The 22,805-nt window shown below is 42.6% G+C and overlaps 1 protein-coding gene across 1 annotated transcript in view; it reads right to left on the bottom strand.

Annotated features, from left to right (window-relative positions):
- LOC142993131 (phospholipid-transporting ATPase ABCA1) overlaps positions 1 to 22,805 on the bottom strand; it is a 119,349-nt gene that overhangs the window by 14,445 nt on the left and 82,099 nt on the right. Inside the window, exons 37-45 of the mRNA XM_076143788.1 lie at positions 18,620 to 18,797; positions 17,457 to 17,572; positions 16,154 to 16,298; positions 10,559 to 10,682; positions 8,164 to 8,293; positions 7,281 to 7,401; positions 3,281 to 3,343; positions 2,160 to 2,266; positions 870 to 1,011 (exon numbers count right to left, since the gene is read on the bottom strand). Coding sequence (XP_075999903.1) covers positions 870 to 1,011; positions 2,160 to 2,266; positions 3,281 to 3,343; positions 7,281 to 7,401; positions 8,164 to 8,293; positions 10,559 to 10,682; positions 16,154 to 16,298; positions 17,457 to 17,572; positions 18,620 to 18,797 — 1,126 coding nt within the window. The remainder of the gene's footprint in view (positions 1 to 869; positions 1,012 to 2,159; positions 2,267 to 3,280; positions 3,344 to 7,280; positions 7,402 to 8,163; positions 8,294 to 10,558; positions 10,683 to 16,153; positions 16,299 to 17,456; positions 17,573 to 18,619; positions 18,798 to 22,805) is intronic.

Genomic DNA, 22,805 nt, shown 5'->3' on the forward strand with positions numbered 1-22,805 from the left:
TGAAGGGAACACAAAAAAAAAAGTTAGGGTGTCTAGAACAGCCATGATTGGTGATACTTTGGCTCTGATCTCCACTGTGTGAGCTTCAAAGATGAGGCTTGGCGGCTTGCTTTGCTGTAAGACCTTTATCAAAGGCTACAGGGGTTCCTTCAGGTCTCCCTACTGTTTCTACAACCTCTCATCAAACAAGGAATAACAGCATCAAGATCAACTAAAGCCATGTTCAGGTGTGTGCAAAAAACACAGCCAATAAACACACATTTCTGTGATATACTGTTTTTGCAAATTTGCCTATACAGTATATCCGCTATGTAGATGGACAATTGATGCCAAAAAAAACCCACAATAGGCCTCAATAAAATTCAAAGTCATTCCAGCAGCTCAAACTGAGGTCCCTTTGCACTGCAGCGGCTAAGACATCAAAGCCTTGGCGCCTGGTCTAAGGGCCTGTGGCCGCCGCCAGCCTCTTCCCTCTTTTGATCTCGCTGCTGCAGAGCAGGGCACTGGGAGAGGAGCGCAGGGGAGACCGCACTGGGTCGGCCCCACCACCATGCATGGTGAATAATGTAGAGCCGTATAACCCAGAGCTGCTGCTTCTCTACCGCCGGCCACTATTCATTATATACACGGTACCTTCTCTCAATGAGGTGTTCTCTAACTTAGACATGCACCTCAGCCTCTACTGCATGCATTCTGATTGTATTCTAATAGATACAACGTCTATTTTTGGATAAATATCTTGTCAGCTACGTATGCTCCAAATAGGAGTTCTTGAAAGCTTAAATGCAATCCACATTTTATGTTTGTGAGCCATCATTGTGATTGTTTTATGTAAAAGGGAGAGAAGTTGGTCACATGGGGTTAGTTACCATGACGACCTCAGTTTCTGGTACTCCTCGAAGCCTTGCGTAAAACTCCAGATGCTCTTGACCAGTCAGCAGTTCATCAATAGCATCAAATTGGGGGCAGTAGCCCATGTTCTGGTGCACGTCGCTCATTTCTGTTCGTATGCTGGGAGAGACAAAGTCGCACATTCAGAGATTACATTTAATCATTAGGAAACAAAGAAAGTTTATATTTACATTGCCTGTTTGATTTCAAAGAGATTCACTCGTGGAATCTCCTCAATTAATGTGATTTTGATGTGATTAATGTGAATCCCCCTCCTTAATGTTAATCCGTCAGGAAAATGCTGGATATTAACAAGGCTGAAAAATACTGACCCAAAATACTGTTTGGTCTGGAAAAGTTTTAGTCAGGAGATTCTATGGCTTCCGTTTTAACATTTGCATGAGAACCGTCAACAGCGCCCATAATATTAGAAAATAGCAACGGATACTGAATGCAGGCGTGAAGAGCAAATTAGTGAATGTGATGTTTGTCTCATTCAATGCGATCGGTCCTCTTGCCAATGCACAGGAATGAGCCCAAAACAGAAGCGTGGGCGTGTTTGCATCCGTTTTCCCTCTTTTTCTACCCTAAAGGTCTCTGGGATTCTTGTTTGATCTCCTTTAGCCACATTAATCAACATTCGCACCACCGTGTTAGGCCTTGCTCTATTCAGCTCTGCCTCTTTGTTCAACACAAAGTCAATTACCAGATGCATAAAAGAACGACTATAGCAACCACTGTGTGACGCCACACACACACCAACCTCAGCACGCACTCTCAGTCACTCTCAGATGTGGCGCCTTGGAGACGCACACCGATGCAAAGGAACAGTCGTTTGTTCCTAAAAATAATGATGAGCAGGCCTCCTGTCGTGCGAATGTTCAAATCTCATATTGCCACATCTAGGCATTTTCTTTTGGTATGTGTGCCGATTTCGAGTGAGTGATTGTGCAAGACAGACGAAAAAGAAAGGGGGGGGGTGGGGGGATAAAAGATGTGCAGGAGGCAAAGAGACGGAGGAAACAAAGACTTTCTGCGAATATAGCAGCGGGCAGACGTGACAGAGCCAAAACTGAAAAAGTAGGGAAGGTAGAACACACAAACAAGGAACCAGCTGAAAGCAGCGCAACACAGTACAAGCTGAGAAAAGGGGGTGAGCCAAAAAAGAAAAAAGGGGGCGGCTGAGCTCAATCCCCATCTGAGCAGCCATCTTGGGTGGCTAATTATGATGAGTGGCTCGGCGGTGCTGGTGGGAGTTGGTGCCTCACCTGTATCCATTAAGGAAGGCCTCTCCACCGGAGACTGGGATGTCTCCTGTCAGCATCTTGAAGGTGGTGGTTTTCCCTGCGCCGTTGATTCCCAGTAAACCGAAACACTGGTGACACACAGTGACAATCCATTAAACTGTTAAGTGCAACTAATGCACAGACTGTTTCAATATTTGTATCTGGTGAAAACTGAAACGTCTCTCCGTTTGTACCTGCATGACTAGCATGGATTTTGTGAGACCTCACTCAATATTTTGCAAAATAACGTATTGATAGAGGTTTCTGTAAACAAACAATCTACACAAACCAAATCAACAAGATTGATGGTGCCGATTTCTCCACTTCCCTCAGAAGAGCACCCAGCAGGATGTCGTCTCTGTGGAGCGCTGCGGTCAGGTGACCCTGTCTTCCCGACTCAGGCTTTAGCATAAATATTTGATTTCTGTCATTTATCGATCCGTGCTTGTTTGTGACCCCGGCATGTGAAAGCACAGAAGAAGGCTAAGCTTGGACTAAATAATGCATGGAGATGTGCACGTTGATCAACCAAGCCCCCTGAATCACAATATTCCGCTGGCATTTACTTTGGGATTAGAGTAAACAGTGGCAGGGTGGAGGATACCAGCGGAAAGCTCAGCAAGCACGGATCCCTGTCAGAATTTGGGATTACATTTGAATCGAGCTCCCTGCAGTGCAGTGAGCCCTTCAGAACGACAACATAATGCACACTACAGCAAAGCATCTATTCTTAACAAATGCTGCATGGAATAATATAAAGGAATCACCTCTCATTGATCACTGATTTCAGAGTGAATCGGCTAAGGAGGTTGTGTTTTTATTTCTTCATTTGATTTCCTCTTAAGAGTTCACCAATTAAGTGGAAATCACAAGTTACAGAGAACTCAACATCGCCTCAACATCATGTTTTAGTTTCATAAACCTTCATTTACCATCAAAACCTTAATTTACCATCAACTGTGAACAACAGTGATCGCAACACCCCCGATACTTCGTGATGAAATGTATATATGAGAGCTGTCTGATATGGACCAAAAACAAAAAAGGACAATCACTTTGAAAAAGCCTTGAGTGTCAGTGTGATTCAGCAGCATTTGGCTCACCTCTGCGGCAGGTACGCCCACACATAGCCTGTCCACAGCAGGGGCGCTCTTTCGTGAGTATACCTGCAGGGAGCAGACAATAAAATGAATCAACCAGCCAAGCACAGGGAGAGGGGGAGAGGGAGAGGGGGAGAGAGAGAGAGATGGCAGGGAGGATAGCAAGGAGGGCTGGAGGGATAGGTGGGGAACAGACAGTGAGAAAGATAGCACAGAGGATGGCATGAGAAAATATGCAGCGACAGACCAGAACAGCAGGGTTGAGGTGAGATGGAAAGAGCAGGTGGAGCGAGAGGGGAGGGAGTGACAGATAGGGAAGGTGAGGGAAACAAATTTTAGCAGGGAGGGGTAATTAGGAAAAATTAAAGAGGGGCAGATGGGAAAACATCAAGAGATGCATTCACAGGAGGAATAAAGTGGGAATTATCTCCACGGATTTCCTCAGTGAGAAGATCTACGACGAAACTTTGAATATTCTGCTGCAAAAGCATCAATGTCATGGCGGAAAAATACTCAACAAGTTCTGAATACTAATTTTGTACTTTAGCTACTGTGCAGGTATCGGATTAAAACATAATCAAGTACCAGCGGTGAAAGTAGGCGGCATGGAAGAGAAGAGATTTGGTTTTCAGGGCGGGCGAAAGAGGAAAGGTAAGGGGGAAGGAAGAAAGAATGGAAAATAAGGAATCAAATTATTTTTATTTACATTGATATTATAATTTCATGACCAACCCTGAGCATGGCTGAACTTGACATGACAAATCTGGGGAGGTCAGTACTCAGGGGCCCTACCTAAAGTCCATTACAGTAGTACAAGTAAAAGTGAAAACCAGAACCACGAGTGTAGAATCTCAGCTCTGAGGAGACGCGAGCGAATCATCTCACATTCTGATTGGGATTTAGTCCCCCGCTAAGGCCATGTAGCAACCCTGGAAATGAAAACCTCTCCTCTCATTTGAAAACTTTCCACATTGCAGCCGTCGTCCTCCCATGCTGACCGGCTTCGGGCCCTGCGCATTTACATTCCGGTCTACGGTGTCTGAATGAGTCAGCAGAGAAACCGTCACTTCAATATGAAAGGAGAGAACGCCCGACATAACGTGGTATTTAGTGCATGAAGACGTTTCCCCATTTCCAGTTTCCAGTTTGTAAGGCTTTGATATGATTTTACAGTGGCTAGAAAACAACGTTGATTTCTTCCTTTTGCGTGGAAAGCAGGAGACAAAGCCTTTGTTATTGTTGCTAAGTGTGACAGTTAAGACATTTCACATTCAAAGGCAAGGACAGCACCGGAACGCTTTGGGTTGTGATCTACTGTCAGTTGTTTTAAGGAATTTTAAAAGCTGTAAACTTGCTTCTCTTGCTTCTGACGTGTGCCTGCCTCTGTGTATGTGTTTGTGTCAGAGTGAGCTGTCGTTACAGCAGGAATCTCCTTCTGATGTTGCTGCAGCACTCGTGAATGTATTTATATGTAAGTTTATTTCTACGGCCCATTTCTGCATCCAACATCTCAAGGGCTTTACAGGCCCGACAAAGGCTCCTGGCCGGACCCAAGCTCTCAGAGAAGATAGGAAAAGGGAAGATATGGCAAAACCTCATGATAGGCAGTTAAAAGAGAGATCACCTCCACTCAAACAGCCAGGTGTGACATGTGCCACATGCAAACTGTGCAACCTTTTACACTTCACAGCACGTTGCGTTGTGTGAGATGGGGATCTGTGTCCGACTGCATTATACCAAGTAAGATGCATGTGAAATTGCACAATGGCGAGCAGGAAAAACAACGACGCAAGAGGGAGAAATGCAGAATCAGTTTGTCATCGAGAGAAGGAACCTGATACATATAGATATATGTTATATAATCAAAGGTATTACACAAAAGCGTCATCATAATCCGGACTAAAATAGCAAAGCAAGGTGGAATTGTGTCGTCATGAATGAACCATGAACCCTTCCAGGCACAATACAAAATTAGCACTGCCACTTGAAACCCAACAAACAATGAGATGACATTCATTACAGAGTTGGCACAGCGAAAGTGTTTGATAACATCAGGAATAGATCCGCCGTTCCTCCGGCTCCATCTGGCACCTGCGTTTCACAGCGTTTACCGACCTGGATTATGCGAAGTGCCTTTTTAGTGGGAGTTTGCAATGCTAATGCTACATCAAAGACTCAGATACGCAAAGAGGGAAGGGAGGCGATTAAAAGGAGAGCTCTCCTCCGACTGGAGCGCGGCGACAGATGTCACGATAAGCGAGGTGACGGTTAATCAGATGGGGGAAATTGCGGAAATGAGACGGCGGCAGTTGTGCAGTTAAAGTAATGAGTTAAGTTGGAAGAATTGGAAGCGGTTTTTAAAATTGAAGCTTTGCAAGTCAAACACAAGATTAACACTCGAGGGCTCATCCTGCCAGAAGGAAGGAAGGAAGACAGAAAGAAAGAAAGAAAAGGAGGGCGAGACAGGAAAAAGAAGAAACAGAGACAGGAAAAACAGGAAGCAGATAAAAAAGTAAACTTCATCGATATATCGTTTCTTTTATATTTTTCCCCATTTTTCAAATCCTTTCGCATTTATTGATCGCTTGTTCTTGGTTGAACTCATCTCACATATGACTGTTGTAGCTTTGTGGTTCATTTATATTTTCTATATTTGAGAATCTGTGAATTATGATTTAATTGATCCATCATACTACAATTTTCAAGCGAGTTTCATCCGAGTCAAATATGAAACCTGGAGACAGATCATGGAATAGTACAACCATATTTCCAGCATGTAGCATTACAATCTGCCACTAATCACTCGTTTGACTGCAAAAATCAAACAGCTGTTCCAAGCGTCAACCCTTCTCCGTCAACTTAGCAAACACTGACAGGTTAAACTGACAGCAGTGGGCATGGGAAACACAGACGGGCGCACTTCCATTATGGTCTCTACTGATTACGGCTTGGGCGCTAAAGCGGAAGCTAAGTGCAGGCTAGGCAGGTGGGTGCACGGCGAGGCGTGTATGAGGAGGAAGGGGAGGGGCGGGGCGGGGCTTGGAGCTGACATATGACTGATGGGCTGTCAGTCGCTTCAGAGGTGCGCGCATATTTATGACGGGGCCCGGCCTGCGGTGCACAGCCATTGATCAATTTGCTATCTGCGTCCCAAATGGATGGGGCACAGCTGTGGTGGGAGTCGATGGGGGGAAGTGTTGCAGTGTTTTTGTGAGGTGATGGGCCTCTGTGTCATCACTGGGAAACACTGTGTACTCAAGAGCAACGGCTGAGCTGCTTGCTGTATGTGCAGTGTTCGACAATATAAGCCTGGAGAGAGAAATACTACTTTTAGTAAACAGCTGCATTTTTGTTTCGATTTTGTGGTCTTTCTCTTTCCATGACACCCCAAAAATAACAAATTGGACTTGGCAAAATGACGCAAAATGTCTTAAAACTAACATTCCAGCATCTTTTCATCTTGCAAGATGTTTGCGATGCAGCATCCTCACAACTGTTTGTACTCAGCACTTGCCTCGGTAATTACCCCAGTCAGTGTGGCACACATCTGTATCCGCGAGCAATCCGTGAAAAGATCAAGTGTGGCGGCAATGAGAAGACGGCAGCGTGAAAGGGAGGAACAATACGACGCAAAAGGTTGTAAGATGGCCCAGCTGTCTGCAATGTGGCTGCGGGGGTGACACTTCCTGCTGTTGAGCCCAGATCCCCCCCTCCCCCACGCCCCCCCTCCCGTGGGGTTGGGAACATCTGCCGACAGATGAAGCGTTAATCTCTGAGGTGATGAGGCATGCGCCGTCGCGGCATGCTCCACTTCACCTACCCAAGAGGAGGGGGCGCACCAGAGCTGTAGCAGGAGTGCAGACCTTTAAACCCCGAAACACAATCTATTCTGATTCCACCCTGGACACTGGTGAAATTCGACAGCAGAGCGTAAATGAGTACTATTACATGCAGCCAAGGCAACAACTTGTGGCCCCTAGCTTAAAAATGTACCGTGCAATACCTTAGTCAGGTCACAGATCCTCAGAAGGTCGTTCTCCGCTCCGCCTCCACACACACGCTCACGTTCCTGAGCCACATCGATATCCTCTTCCTCTGCAGATAACGACTTCCTCGAAATTGGCCTGGCAAAGACAGTGGACCGCGGTTGGTGTGACACCCTTTATTAAAGTTAACATGATAAATCATCCCAGTCATAGTTGGAGCCCAGTGAAACAATCTCTGCAATTTTCTGAAATTGTAGAAGCTGCGGATTTCAGTTTCCATGACAACCTCGCTTTTCTGAGCGAGTACACACTGAGGCAAAAAGCTAATTGTGTTGTATTTGCCTAACAGTTATGGTGCAACAGATGTTTTATATCAAATGAATATTCATAACTGGTTTAATGGGGTATAATGGGCGATCCTGCTGAAAGGACAGAAATAAGGGAAATTGACTACAGGTGTAATTTCATCGGAGAGGAGGAGGAGACACGAGGAAGAGGCGTAAGATCAACATGCGTATTGAATGTAAAGTATTAGTATTGAATCAGGTTGTTGGGGTAATGCATGGAGGGATGGATGTTTGTGTAGAGACAGAGACATTCACTACATACATTTTATTCCAGGCACTGCTTTGAGTCACTGAGTCACAAGAAAACATGGTGAGATCTTTTGAAATACTTGTTTGGAATTGGGTGACTCATTGCCTCTTCTGCATGAATAGAATGATTTGTGCCTCTTTGTCAATTCATTTTCATGCAGTTTTCCCGACTGGTTCAAAACAAAGTAAAAAGTATTTGAAAAACTGTCTGTGGCGGAAATTTAAGCGTGACCGTTTGGCGATCTCTGGTCTCGTGAGCGCCACCTGGCAGTCGCTCAACCATCTGAGTTTATCTAGAACCTACCTCGGGTTGCAGAAGAAGTTGTACTGGATGAGGACTGTGATGATAAACATGACGACTCCTTGGATGGACATGGCGAAAAGGTTTTTCCCCACCATGTCCCAGCTGAGTGGGTCTTCAAAGCGGTCTTCACCTGAGAGCGAATAACAAACACACAACAAGAGGACACCTTTGTCTCAAAGGTTCATCGACAGGAGACGGTAAACCATGAAATGCCTTGTGAGAGTGCTAGTTCAACCTTATTTAGTGCCCAGCAGTGTATCACTGTGAACCAAATCACATTACTTTATCTCTTACTTTCTTCATTAAATCAAGATTAATGATTAACATTATCATGAAAAACACCACATCATATCAACCTGTGGATTTCTTTTATGGGTTTTTAAGGGATGATCCATACAAGCACTGGTGATTAAAGTATTTTTTATGACCTTTGCACATCATTTTCACAGTTATTAATGGGTTATTAATGTAAAAAGAGCCAGTACGTTTTCCCAAATTCCCTTAAATGACCCATGACTGATTGCCTTATATTGTTCTCACTTTGACAAACAAAAGGTACTGAATTTCTTTTTGTAAGGTAAATGAAATTAATCAAATTTAGAATATTGACTTAGTTTGCACCAAGTACTGCATTAGATTAAGTAAACGTATTATTCCGCAAAAATCTTAATAAAGCCTTAAAATGGGAGATAACAGGTTTGGAGATGAATGTTACTTTTACGCAAAGTTCCTGACTGTGTGATTTTGTTTTAATATCATAGAAAGAAATTAAGGATGTGAAAGATTACATTACATGAAGGACTCTTGAAATCAGTGAATCAAATGAATTAAGGATTAAAATATTGTATTCAAACCTCATTTGGCATAAAGGAGGATTTGGAATAAAAAAAATCAATAAACACGATTTGGCCGATGCATTGTATTTGTTCGGGGACGCCTATGAGATAGATAGATAACCATATCTGTCAAAGGTTAGAGAGAGATACAGAATGTTTGGAGGAGTGGGCTCGGAAGTCAGACTCCTGAGTCAGAGTGCGCCGATGAAATCGCCACTTAGTCTCGAGACAAATCCGTCACCTATGTTATTTGACAAAATCTGTGAGTGACATCCTGTACTTTTCATGTTGAAGCCTCTTTTAGTTTAATGAACACATCAGTAACCCCATGATGCCCCCCCCAACCAACCAACCCACTCCAATCACTTTCAATTCTGCTCTCTCTCTCTCCGCCCCTCTTTCCTCCCTCTCTCAGACCCTTGAGCCTGAGGGTGGGAGCATCGGGAGACAAGAAAAGCGAAAGCGGTTTGGCTCTCATTCTCTGGTAAATAGCCCCTCTTACGCACTTGCCCCTTTTTTACGCCGTGATTGCCTTTCTCCTCCTGCACTCCGCCACCGCCGCCAATGACTCCTCCATCCATTTCCTGCTCCATCTCTCCTTAAATAAGACTCGTCTTCCTCTTTCACGCGCCACTCCAGCCCGTGCTCCACCCATCCGACCCTGTTCACCTCTCTCTAAATTTAACACCGACTGTTAGAGCTCTAGAAGAGGTTGGAGGGTTGTGTTACTGATCAAATACTTCTCTACCCGCTGGAATGAAGGGCTGGTATATTTATAATGACATAGCATACAGTCAATTCAAGGGATATGGATGCTCTTAAAGTGTTATTTAAGGCTACAATCCAAGCAGGACTTCAATTTATGATACTAGAAGAAGCACCTGTGCATGCAGAGGAGTGGAAAAAAGTTTACTCCTGCACTACAAAGTCATCTTATGAAGTCTGCCATTACTTCAAAATGTGGTTCAAAGCATGTTAGCTGCTGTAATGTAGATTTGTTTCTATAGCTAAACGCTATATTTTTCAGTGGCATACAAAATCAAAACCTTTGCCAATAGAAGGCATTTTCAGTTTAAGCCCTCATTTCAGCTCAAGCTTTTCTTTTTACGGCTGCTTTGCAGTACAAATACGCAAATGTTTCCCTTACAAAATCTGCAATAAGCAGACTGTTCGCCACCTGTGGAGCGCCCGTGGACAGACACAGTTAATGACGAGCTGCTGAGGAAAGCGGAGCATCCGCCACGACAGAAAGATGAAAACCAGACTTTTCAACCGGGAGTTGGCAGAAATCTTAACAGAACTAAAAAATATTGGCATCTGAACCAAGACAGATTGTTCAATGCATTATTTGTGAGTGTTACTTGTTCCTTAATTAATAAATAAATGAATAAATTCTCCATTTAGGGATTTATACATGCACTTAGCAGGATTAGATACGCCTATTGCGGATGTTTTCCGTTATTAAATGGTGATCAATAGGAAAAGACCCGATTTGGATTGCGTGGAGTAAATCATTATTATAATTATGAAGTTGTTCTGTGATGGCGGTGGACTTTTACCGAAGCTGCTGAACAGGGTTGCCATTGCCTGGTTCTTCGCCATGTCGATGAGGCCTCGGCCCAGGCAGAAATGTGGGAATATCAGCAGCGTCTGTTTCACTATCTCATTGATCCGGGAGATACTCTGCGGAGGAAAACACACACACACACACACAAACACAATGAAATATACTGTATTTACAAACACCCTGCTGCACCCGGTTGTGCAGCATTTTGACGTAGGATTCTCTCAAAATCGAGAGGGCACGCTGTGATCCGCGAGGTGGCACGCAATAACATGTAAACAAAAGTTGATGAGGTGTTACTCAGGTGAACAGATGCAGACGCTCGCAATGACAGCAAAGAGTACGAGAACACCGGGGGAATACAGAGAGAGGGAGCAAAAATGTGGAAACACCTACAGGCAAACTCTGTGCGTGGCTGCATCTTCTGTTCTTCATTCTTATAAAGCAGGAGCACACAGATAGGCAGAGACAAACCCAAACACACACACACACCGTACTGCCGCAGCAATTCACTAGGCACACATATCAAGCGCCTCCAAACTTGCTCAGGCATTTCCTCATTACATCTGGACTTTACTCCACCTAAAATTTTCGCCACTTCTCTCTCTCTCTCCCCCTCTGCTCTCTCCTCCCCGAGGCTACACTTCAATGGCGCGCGGGCCGCAATAATTAATCAAATGAACGCACAGTGGAAGAGACCGCAACTGGCCGACTCAGTGAGGATGGAAATTATGAGGCGAGACGAGGAGGAGGAGGGGGGAGAACGTGTTGAGCTAGGAACAGACGGAGAGAGAAATAAGACACAATTTGCCGAAGCGCTCAAGAGCGAGATCGTCCATAATGCATTCTGCTTCATTGCAGTATAGTGTTCAAATCTCTTTACATACATAGGAAAAGACTTCGAACTTGTCAATTACGTTTTTAGAGAGCCCAGCCAAAGCGAAGGCTCGGGGAGAATGTGTATTAGATTTGCAGATGCTCTTATACTACTCTGTGCATGTGTGTGTGTGTGTGCTTGATTATGTTTTTTGTGCAATTGCCCTTAAGCTTTCAACTGGTAGAAACAGGTGTAACTGTGTGTCTGTGTGTGTAACTGCTAACGCGCTAGTACTAGCAGCGCCCCCTGGTGGTACATTGCACGACTGAAAATCTCTGCAGGGAATCCAAACAATCGAAATAAAGGGAGATTATGCAGCAAGTTCTTCATTTAACATTAAGTGGGTTTTGTTCAAAGAGGAGTTTAAATATTATCCTCCTTTAATTTCCTTTTTTGTTGTTGACCAATTCATACAATGTGCACACAATGTACTGCGTGCTATGCGGGATCAAATTATGAAGAGATAAAGATTAAATTTATTGTCACATAGGGATGGATTTTACTGCAAATTTAAGATGAACAATTATGTAAATATGTAACATGTCAGGCTCAACTGCATTTGAATAATTGAACATTAAAATTATAATGAAAACCATTTACACGTTGTGCCTTTTAACACAGACGCAGTATATTTAAACCGATCCAGGACAAAGCGAGCAGAGGAAATTAAAGTTAATGTGTTCTTTTTGAAGCAGAGCATAAAGTTAAAGATCAAATGTGAGCATATGCACATGTGAGATGACGTTTCTCTGCGAGTAGGTGGACGACCTGGTTTCCCTCAGGCAGATATGAGAGGATGATGAAAGGGTATCATTGATCATGATGTCAAAGGAAACCTTCAGATGTCCAGCAATGTGTTCACCAATTATTCATTGTTGCTTTTATTTGCATTTACATATTTGCTTGAAGGCTTGAGGGCAAAAGGAGACATAATGTGATGTAATCAACACCTTTATACAGTTAAATACTGCAATAAACAACTCAATTACTTTTCCTCTGGCAAATACTTCCTTATAAATTGAAGACTTGACACTACATGCCAAAAATAAAACAAATACTTTCACATACTACCAGCAATTTGAGATCTTGCAAGAATAAAGCTGAAATGCTTTGAGGTTGAAGACAAAAGTACTTCCAATACTTAAGCAGTTATACTTCCAAAAATATTTTTTGTCTCTGAATTTTACTTTTATCAACTCATTCTTAACGAGACATCTGTACTTTTACTCAAGTATGGCATCGTGGTACTTAATCAATCAGCGCCTTTGCATATTTATTGTTTAATTTCTTATTATCATGTCAAGTGAAGAAGTGTTAGAAATATTGCTTGTCCTTTAGTATTTGGAATCCATCAATCACAGTACAATTATCTGTGTGTCTTTAACCATTTTTAAATGAAAGGTTTAACAATATTCAGCTGATATCATTCATTGTATCTTGTGACAGCGGGATAGTTAGATTTTTATATAAATATAGAGTGGGGGATTATTTTTGAAGGCGCAAATTGAGACCAGGAACAAATCAATTCTCACATATGATCAGAAACATAAACACAGCTTTCACAAACGCTCGCCAAAAATGTTCCTCAATCTGTTCCGAGGGCGACTGTGTTCTTTAAATTCAGTTTATACGCACTGAAACAAATAAACAACAGCTATGACCTTGTCTGAATGAGGCCCATCTGTCTGTGAGAGCAATGTGAACAAACACAGACCTAATTTGAGATCAATACATGAAATAAAACATCTTCTCCTGACTGGGTGTTCATCAAGGAGATCTAAGAGGCTCTTAGCCGGGATGATGAAACGCTGGACAATTTTCCCCCCTTACGTTTGTGCTATAGGAACATAAATCATTTTCAAATGGTTTTGAAGGGGGTAGAGTCTGCACCGCTCTTATCTGACCCATATCGCCACTTTGTTCTTATTCCCAAACCACGGCTTCATTCATAATACCGAGAATCACGAGGAGAAAAGACAGACGTAAAATATGAGCCAAACATTCCATGTGACATAGTTGCTATAAATATTCAGAAAGTGCAGATGATATCAATGTGTTAGAGGTGAACTCCTGTGGTGGAAAAGCCATCAGTCGGGTCATTTTAGCTTTAACCAATGTTTCTACACCGGAAAAAGTCAACTGAAATTGAGCTTTTACAACAACATGGACATATTTGTTTGTTATTATCAATGTATGTCATCAATACTCCAAGCTTATTGCCTTAGATTGACTTAAACTGCCTGTTCACGAAAGGAAGAGTTTAGACGAGGCAAGACGCAATGAAATGGTCAGAGCCTGTGAATGGAGTGATTTCCCCCCCAAAACCTTGAACGCACTCTGGAATCCACGATCGATAACACTCAGAAGCACACGCAACTGCCTATTTGTGACCCAAACATCCTGATTCAGCCATTGGCAACATAACCTGCCTGTGGAATTTGTGTATGCTACCCATGTCTATGTGGATTTCCATCCACCGTCCAAAGCCATGCAGGTGAGATAATAAAACCTATCGATAACAGCTACAATTCAGCAAACTGATGTAGACAGCATGTGGCAGATAGCACCCACGCTGTGCTGTATGTATGGATCTATAGGTGGCTATGTTGTCCCTGAGTGGCATGTGGTGGAGCTTCCAGCATGCGAGGAGGCAGGCTGGGACTGATGCAATCCGCAGGGAGCTGGACAGTCCTGAGGGGAAGGAAAATCTCCCATTGGTCTCCAGACAAAACTGGGCCACTGAGTCTTTATACACTGCAGCTCTGCCCCCCCTCACTCACTTTTACTTTTTCCATTTCCTCCCTTGGAATAAAAAAAAACGGTGCTATGCCCAAAAGGGATCTGGAGTCACCCGGCGCTTCCAAACACCGAGCAGATTGAAGCCTGTAGCTTTACTTTTTTGAGTGACAGTGTTTAACTAACGCTGCCGCTCAGGAGGATAGAGATGATGAAACGTGGGTGTGAAAGAGGAGAAGTCACGAACGGAGACAAGTGGATTGAGCTGTCATGTGTAGGATGTAGTCTTTCTGCATAACTAGGGCATGGTGGGGTGCTGTCGCGTCTATATTAGTAATGTCTTCGTGAACAATGTGTTCCTTTGAGATATCACATGAAACACCAGACTCAGGGAACTTTGAGCGTTCCAACACTGAATCTATAGTTCTGCTTGATTTCTGACCGAGCAGGTGCTTTAATCAGCAGAGAGATCAAGGACTCAGATCTGGAGGACTATCACTAATCTTTGTTCAGAGGATATTTCCCCTGATGTGCTCGTACTTAACATGAGTACTTATAGTTTGCCCTACTTTCGACTACTACTTCACTACATTTTAGTCAGATAGATAAATATTCAACAAAGTGTAAAAAAACCGATATTTTTTAAATATTTCTTGCTCCGAGATCACTGTTGCCGAGCAGAAAGCTTGCATCTCACAAAGCATCATAGATATGAGCTCAATGACTTAAGAAAGGAGAAAATTTAGTTTCATCTTGTTCGGGGGACTTTTATCATTTCATTCCAGAAATTCCCTCATATCATCACCAAAGTGTTGAAACTGAAACTGACAGCAACAAAAACCTCAGATTTGTATCTTCAATGTTGGGGCTTTTGATGAAAAGATATTAAAATTATTTATCAGAAATGTTTTGACATAGAAAGAGTCTTATATAACTTAATTACTTTTCCTAAATCAAACCTAGAATTCTAAATATTCTAAAGACAATTTTCTAGACAACACAATGCAAAATATCACGATGGCTGATAAAATATAAACGAATGATGGCAATAAAAAAAAATGCAATGCAAACTAAGGCGACTCATTAGGAGACAGGAAACATCGCCTAGCTGTGCCAGAGGAAACATCAAGTCAGGCGCGGACGCGTTTCACGGGACGGAGCGCGTGGCGTCTTTGAGACAGCATTACACTCCGTCTGATGTGTGGGATCAGAGCCGTGGGAGACGGCTCTGATGAGGAATCAGATGAATAAGCTGCTCGTCAAGAGAACCGAAATGCTGCTGCGTGTGTTGATAACGGGTGACGGATCAGCGCGAGTCTAAAAATATGAAGCGAAAAACCCAAACGTGCGAGATGGATGCAAATCACACAACTACAAATTAACTCTACAAATGAAGTCAGACACATTTTGTTAAGGCAATAAATTAGTAGCCTGCAAAGTAATGAGGACCTCTTTCATTTTGTTGGACAAAATAGGATGTAGATAATCAAGATGGTGACAATATGACTGACAGTAATATCTTTCCCTCCCTCTCTCTCGCTCGCTCGCCTCTTCCTCTTTAAACTCAACTTTCAGACTCTTATTTAACTCTTTTCGGCGTCTTTGTCTACCGATTCCTCAGAGACCGAGGCAGCGGCGCAGCAGTCGAAATGAACACTTGCTGAAAGATGGATGAAGACAGTTCTCTGAGGATCCAATTCTTGGCAAACAATTAAAGATTAAAGTGAACAGGGAAAATAACACCTTTGAAAAAGCCTTGAGAGGATAAAGGAGATATATTAAAAGTTATACCAGGTGGGTTTGCTCTTCTCCCACACACGTTTGGAAGACTTTCCCTGGGAAAAACAGAACATTTATCTAGGCTTCAAGTCAATTAACCATCTACTGCTGTGCTTTCCAAATAGAATTCTTATGCTTGGCTGCAACTGTGTTATTGCTGGTTGCCCCAAATAACCCAAAATCGTCTCTGTCACTCACATCGTCATCAAAAAGCTCCATGACAAAGGTGGCCACGCTGCCGTTGATGCCGATGAAGAGGTTGATGCAGGTCAGCACCACGTAAGCTGTGCTGGGAACGCTGAAGAAGAAGGAAGCCGGGTACATCATGGGGGTGATGGCCCACCTGGAGAAAGACAGCAATTGTATGACCGAAACTGTCTGTCTGTACTAAAACCGCTTTTGCCCTCATTTCCCTGTCAAAGAGATCGACATCGGTTTAATGCCATGTGATAAGTGTGATTTTGACCTTGGAAAACAAACAAGTGCAGACAAAGTCATGGATTCCCAAGGTTGTTGGCTATCCAAAGGTGTGTAACCCTTGCATATTGGCCTTGTATGTAGTTGTGTAGTTTTTCATTTGTTTAGCGTGCTATTTTCAGCGAGGATACAAGAAAACAGCCTGAGGGCTCTGGGGGTTAAAACAAATACGAAAACAGCTAAACAGCTGAGACACAGGAATACAGGAGGCATGAGAAAACTGCAACAGACTACACAATACGTCTCTAAATAACTGACTTGTCTGCTCTTTGTTAGATTCATTCATCAGGATTGAATTTATGATTTAATCACAGTTGGTGCTAAATATGCAACGGACAATTACGATATTAATCTTCATTGTTTTCACCTGGGACACAGAAAACAATTAACAAAATTACAATGTGGTTCTGCCGCTCCATTCCCCACCACGGTGCGGCGGCTTTACATGAATCAGCTTAAATGATGGGGAACTTAGCCGGGGACAGCGCAGTTAGAGATGAGTTTTATGAATATGAGCCAGCATCTCTGAAATATATGTGCTATACTGCAAGGGGTTGAAAGATGCACTGCCTATCCATATTATCCAAATGTAATGAGGTCAAATACTAACAACCGTAAAATGTTGAGGCATTAGAGAAACTAACTCTTAACAAGCACAATCAGCCTCTAACTTGTCATTTTAAAATACATTGCAGGAATCTGAGTTTCTTCCAACCTATGCAGCTTTTTGCAGATCCACCATCATATACTCAAGTCAGGTGTTTACCTCATCGCAGAATTGTTTAGTCTAGTCAAGGTCCCACAAATCCAAAATTTACCGGGCTGAATCGCAGATGAACGCATATAGAATGATACATATCTAGTATTTTGCATTTGATCTATTGGTGCTGTCATAAAAAGGCATATTGGGTTTGAATATTTCACACACCGTGTCACACACTGCAGACTCTATCAAGGGAATATATATGTGATGTTGTTGAACTTTAAGGGGGGGTATTGGGGCTTGTGTAATTCATTTACTTACCCGTACAATACGAGCAGCAGAATCAGAGCGGGCAGGTTGGCAGGCGACACATAGGCTTGTTGTTGGAAGCAGAGGAAGATCACAACCACGATCAAGCATGAGATGATGTAGTTACACTGTCAAAATAAAGAAACATGGAATAATCACATGTCCTCATCAGATGCAAACAGAGGCCAGGGTGTGATTAACAAATCGCTGCGTCTACATCAAAAGATGGTTCGCTCTTGACATGCTTTCTTCATTTTTCAAACAAATTGAGAGGATGTGTAATTATCAAATGTGTGGATGACTTTTTAATTAGCACTCATATATACCCCCTTGTAATTTTCTAATTAATTCTGTGAATAACAGTCATCCGATTCTCGTCTCTTTGGAAGAACTGGTCTCTCGGTGACACATTGAACCGAGCGAGTGCACAATGGTTTCATCATTTTGAAAAGGACAGACTAATATTTATGTTGTATTTGTTTAGAACCATAGGGTTTTATTCTATTCAAGGGAAAGAAATCACTAATAACTGATTTGCAAAACATGAGGAAGCATTGAGCTTTAATAATACAACGCAAAGTTTACAGGGACAAAAACAAAGTTACCATAGAAATATTAAACAGCTTTCAACCTGGATTCCCCCGTTATATCCCCATTGTTGATAGAGGATGTATGCTCACGCAGAACGCTCGAGGCTAGAATCATTAGGCCGACTCTTTCGGAACATTTCTCTTCTGCTCAGACAGCGTTTATCCTCCATAATGATGAGCCGCCTGATGCCATTTCTTTTCCATAGGTGCCTGATAAAATGTTTACTTCCATTAAGACTCGGAAAAAAACTGCCTGTGTGCTACCACTTCCCAGTTTGTTACAGGAGAAGCCTGTTGAGCATAATGAGCAGGTTTGCAGGTGTCGATAATTCCTTATCAGCCAATAACAGTCACTTGGCGGGGGCAGTTTTCTAGAAGCCGGCGGTGTCAACGGCACACTATAAATTAAAGGCGGATTTTTTTTTAAATATAGCCCTGGGTGGAAATAAATTGTCTGCATAGTAAAAAATGTTGATGTAAAAAGATTGTGTGGATGGAGCACAGATGATTTGCGTGAGGATACACAATCATCCGCTTGCACAAAGATGTCAGAATAATTAGTGGGCTGATGATGCTCGTGCTTACCACGTCCCAGGCAAAATTGGCCACCCAGTAGACAGTCGGGTCCACACCGCTGACAAATTGCAGGTGCTTGGCTTTGCTCACCCTCTCCTGGATGAGGAACAGGACAAAGCTGGCAGGGATGAAGGACATGGCAAAGATGACGCAGATGGACACCACAACATCGGTGGAGGTTGTGGCCCTGGGATGAAAAAGAACACAAAAAGGGTGTGAATGGGTTGTTGGGGTGTTTACAGGAAACAGAACCATGAAAACACAAGTGGAGGAGAAAGGTTTGAAAACTCTTTTAAGTTATTTAGTTTGCCTTTTAAAATACTGGTTTTGTGTTTTGGAAAATTGCTGAAATAAACTTTGTTCAATTACTACAGACAAGAAACTCTAATTTGATTTAAAAATTGCAAAAAATCTCATTAAGCTGGTCAAAGTCAGAGCAAAATGCTTCAGCTGTGTTTGGAGGAAATGTGGCCTTCATTGGCCTGGGTTTTGTGTCTCTACTAACATAATTAGTGGAAAAGAGAAGCCGAGTCGTGGCCATGGCAGCCTGGAAGGAAGAGGGCACTGAGTGCAAAAAGAGACTCTCTCTCTGCATAAATAAAAACATTTTGGTTTAAATGTAATAATACCGTCAATCTGTGAAGCAGTGAAATACAATATCCACTAGAGGGAGACAATCACAATAATAATGTGCAGTTACATAATATGGCCACTAGAGGCTGACAATTTAAGGAGGAAAGTTGCCAGAATATGATGAAAATGTAAAAATATGCTGTATATAGAAGTTGGCAGTCAAACACAACTACCACTAGATGGAGGCAACATAGGCTTTTCGTGAGCAGTTTTTATGTACCCTTAATAAACAACATGTCAGATTTAGTTTGGGAGCTTTTTGTAAAAGTTGTGTGGTTGATTTATTCTCTAGCCTTCTTGAGGTTTCTCTCCACCGCACTCAGATTGCCTCACATTCCCGCAACCCATTCTGACTCCTGCTGTGCGAGACAGAGAGCCGTGGGAACAGGGCAAAATTATTTCAGCTCAAATTAATGTAACACTGTCCAAAGCACAGAATAGAATCTTAGCTCATCTAGTAAATGTATTTCTAAAGGGACCTAGGCTCACTCGATTTTTAATTTCAGCAGACACTTTGCCCATCACCAAGAAGTCAAACTCCAAAATATGACTTTAAATCCCCCTGGGCATTGCTTTCATTTAGAGGCTCGATAATATTTTAGATTGTCCATAACATTGCCAGGCAATGACGGGATGCTTGCATTTATTACATTGCAGCATTTGGATCACTTAAAATAAATTGTCTTACATCTGCTAGATTAAATTATAATCATGAATACCTGATGTGTGCAGCATGTGTGGTAGTAATGATGACCTAATTAGACAAAATCTCTCACAGCCATTATAACACACCGTTTATGGAAGGAACTGACAATTCTGTTTGTACGTGATTAAGAAGCTTTTAAAAAGATCATTAACTCTCTAAAATCATGATGGGTCATTATTGTAGGTTCGCCCTCCTTTGTTCCTAAGCTCCCGTTGGTCTTTTGATAAATCACCCAGTTTGTTTCTGCTCTCCGGTGTCTTACCTTGCAGTGTATGGGGGATGGAAGTGGATGAAGATGATAAAAATCGGGCCGTGAAAAAGAGCATCTGAAGGGCCAATGGTAGATTGATAAGATCACAATCAAGTATTTTTGCTACGAATGGTACTGAGTCCTGATGCTCAGACACCTTGTTTTAAAGAATAGGTTTTATACATCAACAGTGAAAATATAAAGTGTCCCTTTCCCCTCCAAGAAGCTGACCTTAATTTCACTGTCATGCATCTTCGGTTATGCCAGCTGAGCTTTGAAATTGTCCTCCGTTGTGTTTGCTCAATTAGCGACGAATAACACTGTGGTGTCTTCTTTTAACCCCCGCTATCATCCTCACCCTCAGCCTGCAGTAATCTCTCACAAGACTTCATGCTGCGTAATTAGCATATTTAATAAGTTCCTCTGTGTGGCTACATGGATGTATTTATCATCGCCAACCAGACGCAATTAGAACACGTAAATGTGAAATAATTTACAGCGGTGGGTGCCAACCTATATTTCAACAGGTTTCAAGGGCTGAGTGCTCAAGCTGGGCAGGGAGATAATGTAGGGGACAAAGTTGTGAATGATCTAACCCTCTGTGCTTGAAGCTGGCTAATTGCTGTGAGGAAGAGGACAAGCAATCTGTTAATGAACTAATTATAGAACATCAGCAGGAGTAAAGCTTTATGTACCCCTTTCCTTGAGGGTTTAATGATAAGGCACAGCTTTGAAACGCAGGGGCCTGGAGTCGCATCAGATCATCAACTTTGCCATTTGCATTATGCAGCATTAACATGACTGGTCAAGCATTTACTTCACTTCACTTTTATGGAATATTGTAAAGGTCTGTGAGTGATTTGAGGGTCATTACAAAAAAATGAAATATTGAATCGGGGGTTTGTAATAACAGGAATCTGTCACTCAGCAGCACCGTCGGTTGCCAAATTGTGATGAATCTGTGCCAGGATCTGATGCAAGTCAACGTCTGCGGTCAACATCGACTCAGTCAGAAAGCAAAATCTGTCGTAACCTTCAGCAATGTCAGGTATCAGGCAAACAGGTTGTGGTAAGACAATTTTTGCTCAAAAGTTTACCCCATAGAGTCTAATTAAGTCAGTAATTTGGCTTTTATTGACCTCATGTTGTGCTGTAAATAATCCTTTGCTAGATAAAAACCTTTGGCTTTTGGATGTCTTAAGAAAACATGCCAAAATGTCTTCTGTCTGGTAAAGGATTTATAAAGCTTCAAACGATACCCCTGAATGCTAAGACGAAGCTAGAAAATAAAGAATCCATCATCGTAGGTTTGTGTAAAAACTGAAGACATGGCAGACCAGGATTTAAGTAAAACTAGACACATTATGGTAATGATTACTTTCCTTATCTCTCCTTAGCTAATCCCATCTGAATAAAGCTTTTGTTTCACTATCGGTGTAACAGCTCGAGAAACTGTCTCTCCATTACATTAAGGAGTGTCAAGGAGTAATATGAAATCCATTTTAGAGCTGACGTTCCATTAAATTTTTCAGACGTTGTTTTTACAGCCGGGTGATGCAGTGGCTTTGGGCCGCTCTTGGTGTCTCCCTTAGCCCGGCCTGTTCATATATATATGGCCACATATATTAAAGATTTCCATTCCATCTTTCATAAAGAGCTGTCAACAGGTGAGCTCCATTTCACACCCAGACAGCTACCTAAAGACAGGGGAAGAATGTGGGCATTTCACCTTAAATGACATCAACCATCATGCACCATTCTACTTTTAACAAGTAAATGGCAGCGGTGCGGCTATTAGCTGATTCTAGCCTGTGATTTCAAGTGTTCCAAATGTAAAAAATGTTAATTGTCGACACCTTCTCAGAAGACGATAATGACCTTTTAGGGCAGACTTTCTGCCCATGTTCACTATTTATATCACTACTCATCTGCTGGAGTCGTCTCTGCACGTCCCCCACCCCCATTCCCATTCCCGCCTCAATCCTTCAGACTTATTCAACGATGAAGCAGTGTCCAGGCTAATCCGGAAATCACAGTCAATAAATCGCAGGCGTCACATTCTGCACACAGTGGCTTGTCCGGAATCTATGGTAGACTGCAGCAGGGTTAGGAGATAATTACGACGGCCTGCCTCACTCTCTAACTCAGGGGCTGTCGCCAGCGCCGGATCACTACATAAATACCAGAGCGAGGGTTCCAAAGGTACGGCGGGGAACACAGAATAAAACTGCTACTGCGGCGTGATTGGTAGCAACCGCTGAATTGCCTGTATAATGCCGCAAGTAAGTGTGGGTGCTGTGTGTGTGTGTGTGCTGCTGTATGGTAATACATTGTGTTGGTAAGTGTTCCGGACTCATTATCGTTGATGTCTAGGCAAAATGCAAAATATCACCTTATTAGATGAATTCAAGGAATCTTCCCAGTCACAATCATACTGACAGGGCGCACTGAGAGGAGCTGGATTCATACGCTGTGAGACAGTATATAGTATGTTGTGATCCGGCACATCATTAATCTCTGGCTCTCATGGGGAGCTGCTCTCCTTGCTCCCCGTATGATAAGATATAGGGAAACAGTGGTGTACCGTCACATGGGGCTGCCGAAGG

Source organism: Genypterus blacodes, unplaced genomic scaffold, assembly GCF_046128005.1.
Source record: "Genypterus blacodes isolate CSIRO-AG114 ecotype Tasmania unplaced genomic scaffold, CSIRO-AGI_Gbla_v1 ptg000027l_1, whole genome shotgun sequence".
Lineage (NCBI taxonomy): Eukaryota > Metazoa > Chordata > Actinopteri > Ophidiiformes > Ophidiidae > Genypterus > Genypterus blacodes.